This window comes from Panthera uncia, chromosome C2, assembly GCF_023721935.1.
Source record: "Panthera uncia isolate 11264 chromosome C2, Puncia_PCG_1.0, whole genome shotgun sequence".
Classification (NCBI taxonomy): Eukaryota; Metazoa; Chordata; class Mammalia; order Carnivora; family Felidae; genus Panthera; species Panthera uncia.
In genome coordinates this window covers 640,922-660,924 of record NC_064810.1, presented here as the reverse complement: position 1 = coordinate 660,924, position 20,003 = coordinate 640,922, and the positions used below count along the sequence as shown (strand labels likewise).

At 51.1% G+C, this 20,003-nt stretch overlaps 1 protein-coding gene across 2 annotated transcripts in view; it reads left to right on the top strand.

Annotated features, from left to right (window-relative positions):
• Positions 1-2,296: 2,296 nt before the first annotated feature.
• COL6A2 (collagen type VI alpha 2 chain) overlaps positions 2,297-20,003 on the top strand; it is a 32,197-nt gene continuing 14,490 nt past the window's right edge. For both annotated transcript variants that reach the window (XM_049627686.1, XM_049627687.1), the window contains exons 1-5: positions 2,297-2,401; positions 17,559-17,698; positions 17,828-18,426; positions 18,686-18,706; positions 19,409-19,474. In XM_049627686.1, coding sequence (XP_049483643.1) covers positions 17,572-17,698; positions 17,828-18,426; positions 18,686-18,706; positions 19,409-19,474 — 813 coding nt within the window. In that variant the 5' untranslated portion in view covers positions 2,297-2,401; positions 17,559-17,571. The remainder of the gene's footprint in view (positions 2,402-17,558; positions 17,699-17,827; positions 18,427-18,685; positions 18,707-19,408; positions 19,475-20,003) is intronic.

Below are 20,003 nucleotides of genomic sequence, written 5' to 3'. Positions count from 1 at the left end.
CCGGTCAGCACGGTGTCCTGCCCCCGGGGGATGTCCGGGGCACCCACCTTCCCAGACCAAGTTAGGACAGAGGGGAGGATTAATGTGACCCTGAGGCCAAACCACAAATGCATAGTATCTATCATCCCTCCCATGCGAATGCAAACTGTTCTTGTCTTTCCTAATTAAGATGGAAAAGAATGCAATTGTAAATCCACAGCCCCATTAATCTGCTATCGCCAGAATTCCGCCGGAATTCCAAGGCCCACACAGCAGAGGAGGTTGGGCGGCCCCGTGGTTAAGCCTCAATGGCCTGCAGCCTCTCTCGTCGGTCTCCGGGCTCTGCGGGGCCCACCACCCCTGCTTCTTCCAGGTCTCAACCTCCAGGGACACGATATTGTTTGCGGTTTGCTCTCTGGGCCTTGGGGGGTGGGGGGTGGGGTGGGGTGGGCAGTGTCCGAGTTTCCCCTGGGCTTCCCCCTGCCGTGTCCACAACCACACCGGCCAGAACCCAGTTATTCCAATGGCCAAGTATGGGAGTGACAATGACACCCTTGGGAACCAGGGAAACGACCCCTGGGTGGTCTGTTGACTAGGGGACCCGCTGTGACCAACACTTTAGCCAAGGTTCCTTTTATTACCTGGCCCCATAAACCTCCCTCCAACAGGGAGGCCATGATGACGCTCTGGGTGTGAATCCAGTCACCCAAGTGAATGCTGTAGGGCTCTTTAGGGGAAGACAGGCACAGACACACTTCCACACACCTGTCTCCCTCGGTGCCCCTCACTGAGGGCACCTGACGCACACAGAGAAACACGGTGCCGGACCAGAGGAGTGACTGGTGCCTCCCGGGGATGGTGGGCAGAGAGTGGGCACTGAGAGTGGCCCAGGCAGAGGGGTGATCTGGGAGCCAGGAGCAGGTGGGAGGCCACGTGCTGGGGCCAGGGCACATCTCAAAGGCCCTTTGGACATCAAAGTAGGGGCGTCCTGTGGCGCAGCTGCAGGGGTGGCCTGTCCCTCCTCATGGGAGACATTACTCCCCTCTGCCTGAACAATCTAGGTCTGCACGGGGCTCCCTGAAAACACAAAGATGCCTCCTTAGAACCCTGCCCTCATCTGGCCAGTCGGCGGGACCCCGGTGCACCAGAATCAGGCTGCAGATGGAAAGAAGTGGTTAGAAAGACCAGAGGGCATGCCCCCGGGGCACATATAGGTCACCAAGAAGCAGTGCACATCTCTCCTCTTGAGGGGAGGGTGCTAAATCAGAGATTTGCCAAACTGAAGCTGGAGCCGCAGCCCCCTCCCTGCAAGGCCCGGCCCCAGACCCCCAGGACCTCTGCCCAGCCCTGCCTGCACCCCAGTGGGGGTCTGCCACTCCAGATTGGGGAGCAGGGACTCCCACCACAGCTCTGCCAGGGACCCCCAGACTCTGCTCATGGGTGGACGTCCGACATCACGGTGGCCTCTGGGCCCAGCACCAAGCCCACCTGCGGAGTTCTCCAGGGAAAGTGCACCTGCAGGCTCCACCCGCCCCGCCCCTGCAGCTCCTGAGGCTCCCCCTGTCCCGGAACCCCTGCCCTTTCCCAGCCAGTCCCCTCCCATCTGACCGGGAGGCTCTTGGGCCCTGGGGAGACGGGAGCCCACGGCGCAGAAACACATTCTGACTCGCAGGGTCGCAGGAGCTGCGTGTTCCCAGACCAGGCTAGGTCAGGCTAAGCCTGAGCGAGGGGGACACGGAGAATGGGGACCCCTTGGCGCCGTCCAGGGGCGAGTCCCCGGTGCCTCCCACCACTCCAGGTGCAGGGCGCCGCTCCCCATCTCCCAGGTCAGCTCGGCCTGGAAATCTGGCAGCGGCAGCAGGCAGCCAGGCCGGGCGTGATGTCCAAGCAGCTGCCTCAGTGCGGTCCAGGTGTGGACGGGTGTGGACTGGGCGGCGCGGAGGGCTGTGAGGACCGCTGGGGCAGAGGCTTCGGACCAGTTCAAGGAGAGGTGGCAGCGCCCCCGCCCCGGCCACACCCCGTTTCCAGCAGTGCCCTCCCCCACCGTGTCCCCCTCCAACCCTCCGTCCTCCCGGCCCCCATCCGTCCCCCCGCCACACTGCACCCCTGTCCCTTCCTCCCCACCGCGCCTTCTTCACTTCCCGCCCCCCAGTCCACCCCTCCGACCCTACATGCCCCCACCCCAGGGCCCTCACTTCCCACCCCTGGTCCCCCGCCATCCGCGGGGCCGCAGCGCCTCCCGCTGTCCGCGCTGTCGGGACGTCGGGGCGCGGCCCTGGCGGGCGGCGGGAGGCGTATAAAGTGGGCGGCCCCCGCCGCGGACCCCTCCCTCTTGCCCGCTCGGAGCCCGCGTCGCGGCCGCCAGCACCCGGAGCTCCTCGAGACGTGTCCGGCGAGGGCGCCCCGCGCGCTCCGGGGTCAGGTAAGCGCCGCTCGGCCGGCCCGGGACCCGCCTGGAGCCGCGGCCGCGCGCGGGAGCCTTGGGACCCGCCGGCCGGCTGGCCTCCCCGGTGGCGAGCGAGCTCCTCGCGGGGGACCGGGGGGCCGGGGGCGCGCAAGCCTGGCGGCCCCCGTTCCAGCTACTTGCCCTCCCTCCGAGCTCCCCACGCCCGCTGCTTAGGACGCGGTGGGGACCGGGGGAGGGACTCGTCTGGCCGCCCCCTCTTTGGCACCTTCTGGGGCAGAGCTGAGGGGTTTGGGAGGGATTCCTCCATTTCCGGGCTTGGTGCTAAGACCCTGCGGCTTCCGGGCTTGGCTGCTGGGACAGCGGGGGAGACCTCGCGGTCACCTCCTCACCAAGTAGCCCCCAGGGGCTCAGCGTGTGCAGGCGGACCCCTGGCTGCTTCCTGGGAGTTTGGTTTTATCTCTGGCCTAGAGATCACATTCAGAGGGCTGAGGAGCCCAAGTCACCCCCACGGGAAGACCAGCCCCTCTGACTTGGAACGCCCACCGGGTCTCCAGCGGGGCTGGTCCCTCTCCTCTGGGCTCAAGAGGGAGAGCCTGTTCCTCCTTCTGGAAGGAGCTGCCAGGTCCAGAATGAGCTCTCCAGGGCCCCCCAGGCACTCTTCAGGTGACAAAGGGTCCCTGATACCCTAGTGGAGAGGACAGGTCACCCCCCCACCCTCACTCTAGAATCAGCAAGAGCCTAGCCTGCCCCCCCCATTCCTCTGAGGCTGGAGGTGACCCACCCGCATTCTCCAGCCCCGCTGCCCACCAAAGTCTGCCGGGTGAGACTAAGCAGGGGCCTGCAGAAGTAGGAGTCCGGGCTGATGGCTCCTGTGACGGCCCCCTTGCTGGGCCAGACCCCACACCCTCCCAGGACTCCTCATCCAGTTTAATAGGGCCCTGGGGTCCCAGCACCCTTAGAGCAAGGCTTTAGGGTAGGGGTGGGGGGGGGGTCAACTGAGAGGTCTCTGATACTAACAACACAAAAACCAGCAGGGCGTGGTGCCTCAGGTGTGCCCACAGGGCATATCACCAACCCCCCCCCATACCCAGGGAGAAAATCACCAGCTCCAGCACCCATACCTTCTGTCTACCCAGCTGTCCCCAAGAAAAGGAACCTCATTTTTAGATTAATGCCCAAGAAGAAAGAAGCTGGAGATCCACAGATTCGCGGGGTTTTTCTTGCAATAAAGGAGTTCTGGCCCGGGGATAATCTTACATTTGTTTAACAACAACAAAAAAGCCTTTTGGGATATATTCCCAGCCTCATCTCACCAGGCCAGGAGGCAGGACGGGCCTTTGGGGCTCTGAGGAGGGGCACTGTCTGCCTTCCTGACGTTATTCAGAGGCAGGAGAGTGGGGTGGGGGGAGCGGAGGCAGGAGCCCCGGGCATATGTGACCTGGAGTCTCCCAGGCCAGGCTGGAGGGCGTGGGCACAAGGGTCCCAGGTGTGACCCATTGGCAGGACTCAGGAATCGATGCGCCGCTGGGCCCTGCTGGCCACCGTGACGCTGCCACCATGTGCTAATGAAAGAAACCCGGGAGGCTGACAAAGTCCGCAGCAGGGTGGGGGCCGTCGTTGGGCACAGTGGTTAGGGAAGGCACCGTGCAGGGACAGAGTAGGTAGGGCTCCTGCCACGGGGCCACCAGGTTGGGCGCAGCCCGGGCCCCGGCCCCGGCCAGTGCATATGGCACGCAGCGGACTCGGCGTCACTGGCCAGAAGGGTGGCTCTGTGTTTCCGGGAGCTGTGGGCAGCAGGGGGGCCTTCAGATGAGCACCCTGGGATGGGCCAGGTCGGAGGAGGGACGGCCAGTGCCGAGGAGAAGGAGCTGGGGCCTCGGCAGCGGCTGTGGGCCGGCCCACCCTCCTCTCCAGCCAGCATCTTCTCATCTGTAGGACCAGGCTGGGCTTGATAGTACCTGCCCTCTTCACTGCCAGGGCTGCCAAGGGTCTCCGGGTGCAGAGTGTGGAAAGAGCACGTTTGCACCTACAGAATGCTTTGTGATGCTGGAAGAACTTAGTTCTTATGATTAAGAAAACCACAAATAGTTTGATTCTTTCCACATTTCAGTGGATCAGTCCCTTCTCTGGCTTCTTTCACACATCTGTGCGAAGTGAAGGGGGGACCCTGGTGTGGGCTGCACCTGCAAAGAAGCAAGGATCATGGGATGCTACTCATTGAGCAGCACCTGGGGGAGCCCAACCCCCACCCAAGGGGTGAGGGCTGGCATTGGGCCATGTCATAAAGCGACATTCTCCACAGACGGTACACACACCCTCCCGGGTGACCTAAAACATGTCAACGCTCCACGCCACACAGTGTGTGAGCCTCGTGGTGGCCCATTGCAGCCGCTGTAATAAGCAGGTGGAGGTGGGGATCCAGTGGTGAGGGGCCCCTGCTGCTGGGAGAGTGGCTCTGGGTCAAAAGCTCTGACAAGTGTCAAGGCTTTCAGGCTTCCCGTCAGATACGCACCAGAAAAGCGGGGAAGGACACTGGCATTCTCCACAACGGGCAGGATTGCTGTTTGGTTTGTTTTGGTCTTCTCACATGCCGGTTTCATGGGTGAGGAGCGGCGCACTGTTGGTCTGTCTACAGGGCCTTGGTTTCTGTGCCCTCGACAGCTTTTGATTACTGACCATTTGCCTGGTTGTGGTTTCCCCGTGTTCCTAATGGGTGCTCAGTTTTACTAATTTGTAAGAACTTTTCCCCCCAGTTTTTAAAACCTATGGTAAAATACACATAACATAAAGCTTATTGTCGTAACCATTTTTAAGTGTAGAGCTCAGTGGTATTAGGTACATGATCACCTCCATCCGTCTCTGAAATTCCTTTCCTCTCGAAAAACTGAAACTCTGTACCATTGAACACTAACTCCCCTTTCCCGTCCCCAGTCCCTGGCAGCCACCATTCTACTTTCTGTCTATGATTTTTTCAATATTCTAAGTCCCTCGTGTAATTGAAATCTTACGGTATTTGTTTTCTTGTCACTGGCGTATTTCACGGAACATACTATATCCTCAAGGTTCATCCATGTTGTGGCAGGTGGCAGAATTTCCTTTCTCTTTAAGGCTGAATAATACTGCACTGTGTGAATATACTGCACTATATTCTGTGCTTGCACTGTGGTTATCCATTCAAGTGGATGCAAGTGGGCACTTGGGTTGTTTTCATGTTTTAGCTATTGGGAGTAATCGCTCACGTGACCAATGAAGATGGGTGTACAAATATCTCTTTGAGACCCGGCTTTTGATTTGGGGGGTGGGTATATAGCCAGAAATGGAATTGCTGGATCATATTGTAATTTTATCTTTTTTTTTTTTTTTTTTTTTTGAGGAACCACCGTACCGTTGTCCGCAGAGGCTCTACTGTTTTACATTCCAGCCAATAATTCCAATTTCTCCACATCCTCCAACATGTGTTATTTCCTGGGGTTTTTTAAATCTTAGCCATCCTAATGAGTATGAGGAGATATCCTTACAATTTTGGTATGTGCTTCTCTAATAATTCATGACATTGAGCATCTTTTCATGTGCTCATTGGCCATTTGTATATCTTCTTTGGAGAAATTTCTATTCAAGTCCTTCATCCATTTTTGAGTCAAGTTGTTTGGTTTTTTTGTTGTTGAGTTTTAGAAGTCCTCTATCTATTCGGGACTTTAATCCCTTACCACATGTACAATTTGCAAAGACTTTTTCCCATTCTGTAGGGTTGCCTTTTGACCCTGTGGATAGTATCTTTTCATACACAAAATGTTTTATTTTTCAGGAAATTCAGTTTGTCTATTTTTTCTTAAGTGGCTTATGCTTTTGGTGTCCCAGCCAAGAAATCATTGCCAACTGCAATGTTGTGAGGTTTTGCCCCAAGTTTCTTCTAAGTTTTATAGATTTAGGTCTTATATGTAGATCATGGATTCACTTTGAGTTAATTTTTGTGTCTGGTGTTAGGTAAGGGTCCAACTTCATTCTTTTGCTTGTGGATACTCATTTTTCACTGCACCAGCACCATTTGTTGAAAAGAACTCTCTTTAACCCCACTGAATGGTCATGACATCTTTGTTGAAAAGTACTTGAATATATATGCAAGGATTACTCCTGGACTCTATTCCACAGGTCTATATGTCTGTCTTTATGCCAGTACCACACTGTTTTCGTTACTATAGCTTTGTAGTAAGTTTTGAAACGAGGAAGCGTGAGTCCTCCAGCTTTGGTCTTCTCTTTTAAGATTGTTTATGTTATTCAGGGTCCCTTGAGATTTCTTATGGATTTAGAATGTTTTTTTCTATTTCTGCAAAAATCATCATTTGGATTTTGATAGAGATTGAATTAAATGTATAAATCACTTTGAGTGGTATTGACACCAATACCACTCAACTTGATATTGTCTTCCAATCCATGAACATGTATATCCAAGTCAATTTTCATATATGGCTTTTGTTATATTGAGATGGGTTCTTTCTATTCCTAGTTTTAGGGTGTTCCTATCATGAAAGGATATTAAATTTTATCAAAAGATTTTTCTGCATTGAGATATCATGTGGGTTATATTACACTGGTCAATTTTCAGATGTTGAACTATACTTGCATTGCAGGAATGAATCCCACTTGCTCATGGTATTTAATCCTTTTACTATCCTATTGAATTCTGTTTGGTAATACTTTGTGGAGGATTTTTGTGTCAATGTTCAATAGGATTACTGGTCGGTATTTTCTTTTCTTGTAGTATCTTTGTCTGACTTTGGCATCAGCATAATGCTGATGTCATAGAATGAGTAAGGGAATATTCCCTCCTCTTCAACTTTTTTTGAAAAGTTTAAGAAGTGCTGGTGTTAGTTCTTCTTTAATGTTTGGTAGAATTCACCAGCGAAGCCATCAGGTTCAGGGCTTTTCTTTGTCAGGAGATTTTCAGTTCCTTATTCAATGTCGTTACTAGTTATAGATCTGTTCGGAATTTCTGTTTCTTCATGGTTTGTAGGTTTTGTGTTTCTAGGAATTTGTCCATTTCCCCAAGGCTATCCAATTTGTTGGTGTACAGAGAAGCTACTTTCTGTGATATCTTCTTCTTAAACCATTGAGGCTGCCATTGTTGTTTCCTTTCCTCCCATCATTGCAAGTCCCCATCCCTTCCTTCTCTGGCTGAATTTACTTACAGGGGATTTAAAGTATTGCCACTTTTTTTTTCCCTATTCACTTTTCTCTTTCTTTTTGGGGGAGCCAGACACTGAAGAGTAGGGCATTAGAATGCAGCTGCATATAGAGGGGAATTAGGTGGGCAGTGAACATGTTCAGGGAAGGTGTGTGGTCAGGAAACACCTGAGAATGCCTCTTACTTACACTTCAGGCTGATCCTTGGAACGGAGATGGCCTATAACAATCAAAACCAAACAAACAGCAAGCCCTGGGGAAGGAGAATCTGATTTCCAGACATATCACATCATTAGATTCAAATTCCAGTTTTCAACAAAAAAAAAATCACAAATAATACAAAGAAACAGGAAAGTATGGCCTGTTCAAAGGGGAAAAAAAAACATATACCAACAGAAACTAATCCTGAAAAAGACCTGATGGTGGATCTACTAGGCAGACCTGAACACAATCATCTTAAAAACGCTCAAAAAAACTAGAGGAAAGCATGAAAGAAATCAAGAAAACAATGTCTGAAAAAAAAGGAAATAACAATAAAGAGATATCTATATAGAATTCAAAAAGAAATAAAGGAGCTGAAAAGTACAATAACTAAAATGAAAACTTCCCTAGAAGAATTCAAAGGCAGACTTGAGCAGACAGAAGAAAGAGCCAGGGAAGTTGGAGATAGGACAGTGCAAACTATTGAGTCTGAGGAACAGAAAGAAAAAAGATTAAAGAAAAGTGAACAGAGCCTAAAGGACCAGCATACACAGTGTGGGAGTCCCAGAAGGAGAGGAGAGAGAGAAGCAGGCAAGAAAAGTATTTGAAGAAATAATGGCTCAAAACTTCCAAGTTTGATAAAGACATGAATATAAAATCCAAGAAGCTCCATGAACTCCAGGTAGGATAAATTCAAAGAGACTCACACTGAGACTCATTGTCATCAAATTATCAGAAAACCAAGACAAAGAAATTTTTGAAATAAGCAGGAGACGTGACTCATGATATCCACGTGTCCTCAATAAGATTACCCACAGATTTCTCATCAGAAACTTGGGAGACCAGAGGCAGTGGGCTGATGATATTCAAAATGCTAAAAGAAAAAAAACCTGTCACCCAAAAATTCTATATCTAGCAAAACTGTCCTCCAAAAGTGAGTGGAAAATTAAAACATTCTCAGATAAACAGAAGCTGAGGGAATTTGTTACTACTAGACCTGACCTTCAAGAAACACCCAAGGGAGTCCTCCAGGGTGAAATGGAAGGACTCTAGACAGTAACTTGAAGCCAGATGGAGAAATAAAGATCTCAGTGAAGATAAACACATGAGCAATTATAAAAGCTAATGTTATAGTAACAATGGTAATTCCACATTTTGCTTTCTACATAACTTAAACTAACGCATTAAAAATAATATTTTGTTATGTTTTGAACACACAATGTATAAAAACGTAGTTTTTTGACATCAGTAACTGAAAGCGATAGGGGTAGAGCTTGTAAAGGAGCAGAGGTTTTGTATAATACTGAAGTAAAGCTGATATAAATTCAAATTAGCATGTTGTAACTTTAGGATGTTAAATGTAATCCCCCTGGTAACCATACATACCTAAAGAATATACACAAAGAGAAATGAGGAAAGAATGTAAATGTTTCACTACAAAAATCAACTAAACACAGAAAAAGTCATAATGCAGAAAATGAGAAACCAAAAGCTATATAAGGTATATGGAAAACAAATAGCAAAAGGACGGAAGTGGGTCTCTCCTTATCAGTAGTTACATTAATTGTAAACAGATTACATTCTCCAATCAAAAGACAGAGACTGGCAGAATGGATTATAAACAAACACGATCCAACTGCAGCCGACCCTTGAACCTGAGTTTGAACTGTGCAGGCCTACTTACGTGTAGATTTTCTGCACTACGGTACTGTAAATGTATTTTCTCTTCCATATGATTTTTTTAACATTTTTTTCTCTAGCTTACTGTAGCATTAGAATCTGTAATACGTATAACATACACGGTGTTAATCGACTCTCTATTTTCAATAAGGCTTCCAGCCAACAGTAGGCTATTAGCAGTTAAGTCTGGGGGGCGTCGAAAGTTTTACACAGTGTGGGGAGCGGGGGGTCGGCGTCCCTGACCCTCGTACTTTTCAAGGGTCAGCTGTGTACAAGAGACTCACCTTACATCCAGGGACACAAGTAGGTTAAAAGTCAAAGGATGGAGGAGGCTCCTGGGTGGCTCAGTTGGTTAAGCGTCCGACTTTGGTTCAGGCCATGATCTCACAGTTCGTGAGTTTGAGCCCCGCATTGGGCTCTGTGCTGTCAGCGCAGACCCAGCTTCAGATCCTCTGTCTCCCTCTCTGTCTGCCCCTCCCCCTCTCACCCTCACTGTCTCAAATAAATAACCATTAAAAAAAAAAGTGAAAGGATGGAAAAGTTATTCCATGCAATTCGGAACCAAAAGAGAGCAGGGTGGCTGTACTAATGTCTGGTAAAATGGACTTTAAGTCAAAAACAGTTACAAGAGACAAAAGACATTATATGTTAATAAAAATTTCAATAGAGCAAGAAACTGTAATAGTTATAAACATTGCACACCTAATAGCAGGCCATCAAAATTTTTAAACCTTAAAAATATGAAATCTTGGGGCACCTGGGTGACTCAGTCGGTTACACATCTGACTCTTGGTTTGGGCTCAGGTCATGATCTCATGATTTGCAGGATCGAGCCCCTCATTGGGCTCCATGCTGTCAGCATGGAGCCTGCTTGGGATTCTCTCTCTCTCTCTCTCTCTCTCTCTCTCTCAATCTCTCTCTCTCTCCCCCCCCCCCCACTGACATGTGTTCCCTCACTCTAAATAAATAAATACATACATAAGTAAGTAAACTTCAGAAAAATATGGAATCTTGGAAAGACTGTTGTCTGGCTCTTGGTCTGTCCCAGGGCTGCTCACATTTGTGCTGTGAGGAAGGTCCCCTGCGGGAGTCCAGTTATCAAGAGGGTGGACCCCGAGCCGTGCCGCCTGGCTTTGGACCTCAGCTCTTGGCTGAGCGTCCTGGACGAGTTGCCTCCACTTGGTCTCCGTCTCCTCCCTGGGAGGCGGGGACCGTCAGGGTACCAGTGCCCGAGGGCGGTCGTGAGTGTCGCGTGAGGAGAGGTAGCGTGGTGTCTGGTGCACGGCGATCGTAGGAGATATTATTCCCTCGTCGTCTCATTCCTTCCATGTTTTCCCCAAAGACTTCTTAGTCTGTTTCGCACTCACCTCTGGGATTTATCTGGGTCCAGGCGAGACTACGCCCGTTTCTCATCACGTCGGGGAGCCCTGGCCCAGGACCCCGTCGCTGCGCGGAAGGGCCAGTCTCAGCCCAGTTCTGTGCGGCGTGGCCCGTTGCTTGCCGGGCGGCCTGTTGGCGCAGTCCACCACCAAACCATAAGTGCCGGATCGCTGCGGTTTTATTGTGGCACGAGCCCTTGACAGCACAACTCTCCTCGTTACCCTGTGTCTTTTGTTGCTCTCAGCCAACCTTTATTCTCTCTGCCTCGGGTTCTTTTTGTCAACGTGTCGGCAGGCACGAAGCAAAAATGTTTCCTGGAGATTCTAGTCAAAATTACATTCAGGTGTAGATCCGGTTGGAAATAACTGATATTCTTAAACCATTAGAGACTCTTAAATACAGAGCACAAACTGAGGGTTGATGGGGGTGCAGGGGAGAGGGGAAAATGGGTGATGGGCACTGAGGAGGGCGCTGTTTGGGATGAGCGCCGGGTTGTATGTAAGTGATGAAGCACCGGGATCTACCCCCAAACCCAAGAGCGCACTGTACACACTGTATGTTAGCCCACTTAACAATACATTATATTTAAAGAAATAATTTAAGGGGCGCCTGGGTGGCTCGGTCGGTTAAGTGTCCGATTTCGGCTCAGGTCACGATCTCACGGTCCGAGGGTTCGAGCCCCGCGTCGGGCTCTGGGCCGACAGCTCAGAGCCTGGAGCCTGTTTCAGATTCTGTGTCTCCCTCTCTCTGTGACCCTCCCCTGTTCATGCTCTGTCTCTCTCTGTCTCAAAAATAAATAAACGTTAAAAAAAATTAAAAAAATAATAATAATTTAAAAAATAAAAAAAGAAAGAACTGATATTCTTAAATACTGTGTTTCTCATCCCGAAACAAGGTTTGTCTCTCCTGTGTGTTCCTTAGAAATTTTTTTTGAGTTTGTTTAATGAGTCCTGCACATTCTTAGATTCTGAAGTTCACTCCTTAGATTTACATTGCTTTTCTTGCTAATGTAAATAGTGCTTTTTCCATTGGATTTCCTCATTAGTTGTCGCTGACAGAAGAAAATTGACAGCTTTTCGTATATATTTTTCTTATAACTGCCTCACTGAACCTCCCCTGCCTTCCCATAAACTTTTTACAATTGATTTTATTGGGTTTTCTGGGTGGACAGTCCCGTCTTTAGTGAGGGCACTTTCCATGTCTTCCCTTTCCAAGATTTATACTTTATTTCTTCTTATGGTCCTATTGCATTGGCTTCCAACACAACACTGAAAACCAGAGAGGTTTTTGTCTTGTCTGTTTGTCTGTGGGCATTGTTTGAGCGCAGGAGGTTTTTGTCGTTGTTGTTCTTGTTGTTGTTTTAATGTTTATTTATTTTTGAGAGACAGAGAGAACTAGTGGGGTAGGGGCAGAGAGACAGGGAGACACAGAATCCGAAGCAGGCTCCAGGCTCCAAGCTGTCAGCACAGAGCCCGACGTGGGGCTCGAACTCACGAACCACGAGATCCTGACCTGAACTGAAGTTGGACACTCAACCGACTGAGCGCCCCCAGGCACCCCTGAGTGCAGGAATTTTTAATCTGGGGTCAGGTCCATGGATGGACTCCCTGAGTTCATGAAAGGTGTGATTTCTGTACATGGGCATCTGTGCATTTGGGTCACGTGGAATGGTCCAGATTCTGGAAGGAATCTGTGCCCTACAAAGATAAGGACGCCTATTTTAGTTTTTGTATAAAATACGATATTGTTTGTTGATTTTAAATTTATATGCTTTGTAATGTGAATTCAACTCCTAAATTTCTTATGAAGTTTGCCTTTTTTTTTTTTTTTTTTTTTTTAGTCAGAAATGGATGTTTCTGGGCTCCTTAAGGCAGTTACATGATTTTCTTTTTATATTAACGTGCTTCACGTTAATATGCTTTGTAGTGTCGCATCATCGTATTTCTAAACTAACTTCGTCTAGCTTTGGTATAGTCGTCCTCAACATGCTACTGGACTTTATTGTCTAGTCTCTGTTAGGATTTTTGCAACTGTGTTTAAAAGTGAGATTTGCCTATAGAGTTCCTTTAGGGACTTCCTTGATCAATTTTTGGCCTCTGGCTTTTCCAAGTTTAAAAATGAATTGAAAAGCTTATCTTTTTATGTTTTGGAACAGGCCCAGAAGCATTTGTCCTTGAAGACCCAAATCCATGTGGGCCAGAACCCTGGGGCGCGTCCCCTTCTGGGGCGGAGTCCCATCGGTTCCGCACCTCTCCTCAGACTCTTCCAGAGCATGGTCTTTCATACTGTTAGCTTAGAGCTGCACGTGGTATGCTCCTTCAAAACCTTCTTCATCCATCACTACATTATTTTACTCATTCCTAAATTCTTGTATTACTATATTCGTGCCTCATCGTTTTTATTTTTGATTAAATTTTTCTACTTTATTGGCTTTTCCAAAGAACCAGCTCTTAGGTGTATTTATAGTTCTACTGTTGTTTTGTAATCAATTGGTTTATTTCTTATTATTTTCTTTCTCTTATTTTCTTGAGATTCATTTTGTTAATTTACTTTTGCCCTTAGCTTCTTTAACTAAGTGTCTAATTTGTTACACTAATTTTCCATCTTACAACATAAAGCATCTAAGGCTACATATTGTCCTGAAGTTACAGCTTTGACCTTCTAATATTTGTTTTGATACATAACACTGTTGTCACTAATTCCTATGTCGTTTTAGCAAGAGAGAATTTTTTAAATTTCCAGATGCTTTAATATTTTTGTGTGTGTGTCTTACTAGTGACTGGTTTTGCATAGTGGTTCAGAGAATTTGATCCTTACAATTTCTAATTGTTTTTTAAATTAATTAAAGCTGATTTGTGGTCGTTCTAGAAATGAATTTTCTAAAACTTTTAAAAGAACATACATTCCCTACTTGTAGGTTTCCAAGATAGATCTAGGTACGTGTGTGTCTGTTCTATGCACATTATCCAAATCCTAACGTTTAGAAAATACATATTCCATACTTGTTACTACCAGAGTTTTACAAAACATGACATTCAGATCCTCTTTTTTGTTATTGTTTATGTGATCTATCAAGAACTTTGAAAGCTGAGTTAAAGTCTTCTATTAATAACTGGCTTGTCAGCTTTTTCTTTGATTTTTCACCACTTTGCTGTATATGATTTTGTGCTACGAAATCCGATAGACTCATTATCAGATAGCAGCCTTTATTTTTTTCTTGGCGCCATCCCTCACCCTTCTGTCTCAATTTAGACCGGCCCCACGATGTGGCCCCACCGTCTTCCTCTCTGTGCTCACCTGCCCTGAGTTTCTCTGCACCATCTGTGACAGTCCATCTAGTGTCACTCCCGTGTAAACCTCATCAGACAGGTTTCATTGTTTGATCCAATTTAAGAATATTTTTCTTTTCTTTTCTCTCTTTTTTTATTGAGTATAATTGACACGTAATACTAGATTACTTTCAGGTGTACGGCCTAGTGATTCGACAATTCTATACATTCAGCCGTATCCCTCCCCCACCCCGTTAGCGTGGTCACCACCTGTCACCACGCGACGTTATCATGGAAGTGCATGCTGCGCTGTCCATCCCCATGACTCATTTATTTTCTAACTGGAAGTTTGTACCTCTTCATCCCCGTCACCTATTTCACCCATCCCCCATCCACCTGCCTTCTGGTACCCATCAGTCTGCTCTCTATATTAAGAGCCTGTTTTTAGGTTTATCTCTTTTTTACTCCCTTTGTTTGTTTTGTTTCTTAAATTCCACATATGAGTGAAGTCATATGATATTTGTCTTTCTCTGACTGACTTATTTCACTTAGCGTAACACTCTCTAGCTCCTTCCGTGTTGTTGCAAATGGCAAGATCTCATTCTTTTTGATGGCTCAGTAATATTCCATTGTGTACAGAAACCGCATCTATTTTATCCACCCATCAGCCAGTGGGCATCTGTGCTCTTTCTATAGTTTGGTCGTTGTTGATCCTGCTCTTGCAAACATAGGGTGCGTGGGAATATTTGTCTTTAACGGAAGAATTTAAAGCATCCACATATATTGTCCCAACTGGCCCATGTGATGTTTCTGGCATTTAATTGTGCTTTCTGGCCCTTTTTTCCTTCATTTTTTATATTTCACTGTATTTCTCAGGTTTCTTTGCTCTCTCACTTACTCTTACTCATTTCTCTGTTGTCTGCAGAATTTTTTTAGAAATGGTATGTAGGTGAGCCCCTGCACATCTGAAACTTTTATCTTTTACATAAAGCTAGGTTGACTAGACAGACATCTTTGGTTCATTTTAGTTTCTTCACAAAACTCTGCAGTTACGGTCTCATTGTTTTTCTGTCTGTAATATTGTGGAGGAAAAGTTTGATGCCTTAATTAGTTATCTATTGCTGTGTAATAAATTACCTCCAAACTTAGGGCTTTAAAACAGTGAGCATTTGCTATGTCATAGTTTATTTGGGTCAGGAATGCAGGAATGGCTTGGCCAGGTGATTCTAGCCCAGGGTCCCTGATGAGCTGCCGTCACAGTCAGGGAATTGGCCAGGGCTCCGCCCACATGAAGCCTTGACTGGGCTGAGGATGTGTTTCTGCAGTGGCTCGCTCACCTGGCTGTTGGCTGGAGGCCTCGGTTCTCCCTCGTGGGCTTCTGCAGAGGCTGCGTGAGTGTCTTCATATTATGGCGGTTGGCGTCCTTCCAGTGGGTAACCCGGGAGAGGGCCGGGCACCAGCCGTGATGCCTTCTGTGAGTTCATCTTGGAAGTCACACACTGTCCACAGCTCACACAGGCCAGTGACAGCTGAGTGCGTGAGGATTTCAGAAGAGCGTGAGATCCAGGAGGCAGGAGTCATCGGCCCCCCCGGAGGCTGCCCACCACACACCAAAATAACTCTTCCCTTTAGGTCCTTTACGTATTTTGTTGCTGCTATTGTGTTTTCTCCTGTGTAGATGACTTTTTTAATTCTTCATTTCATTTGAGAGTAAGATTTTTCACCAGAACACCTTATTATGGGCGCCTCTTTTAATTGATTGTGTGTGGGGTAGCACGTGTGTGGGTGTGTGTGATATGTGTGGTTTGTGCAGTGTGTGTGCACCCATGGAGAGCGGGGCCGAGCGGGGCACAGAACCCCCGGTCCTTCAGCAACCCCTCCCCTCCCATAGCAGACAGGACAGGATGGGACTCAAGGCTCCCCGGCTGGGGGCAGCAGGGCGAGGGCCGTAGAGGACAGAGCTGCACCCACATCCCAGTGCTCAGCCCTGCCCAGCTCCCACCCTGCCCTGCCAAGGTCCCACAGCGACCACAGCGGCCGTCACCGGTGGTTGATGGCTCTGGACCTCTTTGCTCTGACTGATGCGGCCTGACTTCCTCCGGCTTCCAGGTTCTTCGGGAAGCCCCTCGCTTGCCCCTCACACCACCTTTCTGACCCGCGCCTCAGCCAGGGGCTGCCCCCAGCCCTCCCTGAATGAGCCTTCCCTCAGCCAGGAGCTCGCCTTCCTCCAGCCAGTCCCCTCAGTCTGGGCACATCCAGCACCCCATGCAGGAAGCTCCCCTGGATTCCCTGGCACGCCCACTGGGCTTGCTTTAGTCTGGGCAGTCGTCACCGCCTTGCTGGGTGACAGCCTCTGCCTGCAGGGTCATGGCCTCTTGACCTGACCATGACCTTTGCTGGGGAGGCAGGGCCATGTCCTGTTCACTCCTAACTTTACCAGGACCAGCCCCTCTTACCGTAAACCCAAGCGACCTTGAACCTTAAACTTGCCCCCCACCCAAATCCACCTCCGCTCAAAAGAGGTGATGCACTGAGGGGCATCACCAGGGAAACTACACCAACTGCCCCCAGGGCCCAGCCCACCAGTGCTCCCCACTGGCAGGCCAGGAGTCCCTGCTGGGGCAGCTTTCTCTGTTGTGTCCGCCCTCTGCTGTGGGGCTCTGAAAGGCAGCAAGGCGTTTATGTGACCCAGGTTGTGCGAATCCCGCCAGAACCAGCCCCTTCCTCTCCCTCCTGGTCCCCAGAGGCCACCCAGCCACCCACCCGTGCCCCAGGCCCTCTCCCCATCTGTCTGGTTGCAAGGGGCAGCGAGCAGCAGGGAAGCCTCGGTCCCCACGAAGACATGACAGGACACGGTGAGCCGCACTGGGGAAGGACTCCCCGCCATCCAGCGCCACTGTCCCCTCAACAGAGCGGGACCCTGGCACTCACCGCCTGCCAGCCCCCTAGGCCTGTCTGCCTCTCATCCCCCCCACCCCATCCCAAGGCCGCTCCCCCCGGTCTGTGAGCGTGGGGTCAGCTGGATGGCTGGCATTGACTGCCAAGGCCACCCTGCCCCAGCCTGGGCCTCTCCTCCCCTCCCCTGCTACCTCTCCTCCCAGTCACCCCAACTGACCCCTCTGCCCTGCCCGCCCCCAGGCCCCCTGCACCATGCTCGTTGTCACCAACGCCTGCCACTGGCACATCAGTTTCCGAGAACGCCCCATCTGCCTAGTGCACCCAGCCCCGCAGGGCAGACAGGAGCGTCTGAATCCACCCAGAATCAAGCCCAAAGCTCGCAGTCTCTTAGCCCACTAAATGTGTGCGGCCTGCCTCCACCTAGGGCGAGGGAAGAGGGCGTCTCCCTGAGCCCACGCGCCGGCCGCTCCCACCGCCTGGGGAGGAGGGCCCCAGGGGCCCGCAGGGGCGCAGCGGCACGAGCCGCGAGCGCCGTCTGCAGTGGCCGCTCCTCCCTGTTGCAGGACATCAGAGTGCATGGGTGCTACCAAAATGTTCCGGGGCCCCTGCTCCGCCCTCCTGTTCTGGGGGCTCCTGGGGACCCCCCGTGCCCAGCAGCAGGAGCTCATCAGCCCCGGCACCTCTGACAGAAACCACTGCCCAGGTACTGGCCGCGGGGGCCGGGGCCCGGGGTGGGCAGCAGGGGGCCTCTGTGGGGGCAGGGCCAGGAACCCGCGGGCACGGGGCCTCCCTCCACCGGGGCGGGCCGGTGACGCGTGCCCCGCCCCCCCAGAGAAGGCCGACTGCCCCATCAACGTGTACTTCGTGCTGGACACGTCGGAGAGCATCACCATGCAGTCCCCCACCGACAGCCTGCTCGACCACATGCGGCAGTTCGTGAAGCAGTTCACCAGCCAGCTGCAGGACGAGGCCTACCTGGACCAGGTGGTCCTGAGCTGGCGCTACGGCGGCCTGCACTTCTCCGACCTGGTGGAGGTGTTCAGCCCGCCCGACAGCGACCGGGCCTCCTTCACCAGGAGCCTGCAGGGCATCCAGTCCTTCCGCAGGGGCACCTTCACCGACTGCGCACTGGCCAACATGACCCAGGAGATCCGGCAGCACAAGAGCAAGGGCGCGGTCAACTTCGCGGTGGTCATCACCGACGGCCACGTCACCGGCAGCCCGTGCGGGGGCATCAAGCTGCAGGCCGAGAGGGCCCGCGAGGAGGGCATCCGGCTCTTCGCCGTGGCCCCCAGGCAGAACCTGCTGAACGAGCAGGGCCTTCGGGACATCGCCAGCATGCCCTTGGAGCTCTACCGCAACAACTACACCACCATGCAGCCCGACTCAGAGATCGACCAGGACACCATCAACCGCATCATCAAGGTCATGGTGAGCTGCTCCCTGACCCTAACCCGCGGGGCACCAGGAGGGGACGGTGGGGGCCAGAGCCCTGGGACCCACTTACCCGGGACGGTGGCGGGCCATACACTGGTCCGGGCCTCAGTTTACCCATCTGTGAGGGAAGCATCCGGAGAGGGTAAGCCCGGGCAGGGTCTCCCCCTGCCCCAGTGTGCTGTGTTCCCACCCAGATGCGATGCTGCCCCACCTGCAGCTTCAGCTAAGCAGGGTTTCTCTGTCTTTCCTGCAGAAACATGAAGCCTATGGAGAGGTGAGAGACGTTTTCCGTTCCTGCCAGCCCTGGCCCGGTGCTGCTCGCTGGGCCTCTGAGGCGCTGACCCAGGAGGCACTACCCCTGTACCAGCCCCCCGGTGCTCCCCGGCGTCTAGGACAGACAAGCAGAGGCCAGGCAGCACGGCCCCTCTGCTCCACGTTTGGGCCTGAGACTCTTAAGTCTGCATGAAGGGCTCCTGTCCAAAACCAGGCTGTTTAAACCCGGGGGTGGGCATTAGGGTCACCACCAAGCACACACCACGAGGACCAAGGCTCAGGGTCGCCCTCCACGCTGGTGGGCTCTGTCCACCTGAGCCAGGCCAGCAGGACAGGCAGGGGGCTCGTGTGCCGTGTGGCTCGGGACCTTCAGCTCTGACACTCCCCTGTCCCTGTGCGTCCTCAGCGCCAGCTCACAGCCCGGAACGGTCGCTTCCCACTCTGCGAGGTTCCTGCAAACACGCCCCTTCCTAGAACAGCTGCTCACAAACACGGTGGTTTGACACGCAGGCATAAGTGGCTACGATCAGACATTGTTTAACCCAGCCTCAGTTTTCCCAAACGTGACCAGAGTGTGTGTGGGCTTGGGCTTCCCAGGCACCTCCCGAGTCCGCTCCTGCCTCCAGCCCGTGCTCGCCACGACCCGCCCCCCGGTGGGCCTCCCACCCGGGCCTTACTGGACGCCGCTTGCTTCTTGTTTCAGTGCTACAAGGTGAGCTGCCTGGAGATCCCCGGGCCTCCCGGCCCCAAGGGCTACCGCGGACAGAAGGTAAGATGCCTGCACGGCCCCCCGGGCCTGGCCTCTTCAGCTCCAAATTTAGGACCAACCACACCTCGAATGGCCTCAACGCTTCTGACCTTAGAAGTACCAAAATTCACTTTTTATCTACGTCCTTTTAAATGGCGTTTTGAGAAAAGTAGGAACAGTTCTGTTAGTACTGAGGTTGGTAAAGCAGCCTGCTCGAGCATGTCGGCGAAACCGGAAACAGGCTTCTGTAGTGACGCGGTTGCTAATTCATGCAAAGCACGCACTTCCGCCGTCTGTCAAATAGGCAGGTTTCCATTTTTCTTACAACACTCACTACCAGGGTATCAGAAGTACCACTAGTTCACGTCAAAGGTTATAGATAAAGGCCGAGGAGGGAGGGAAGCCTCGGGGGGCTGAGCGCCCCCCACCCAGAGACACAGTTATGGGGAAGTTGTTACCATGTAGCCTCGGGTTTTCGCCTTTTCTAAGGGAGCTGCTTAAACTAGTAAAGATGTAGACACACGTCCACCAGGCCTCCGGCTAAACACTC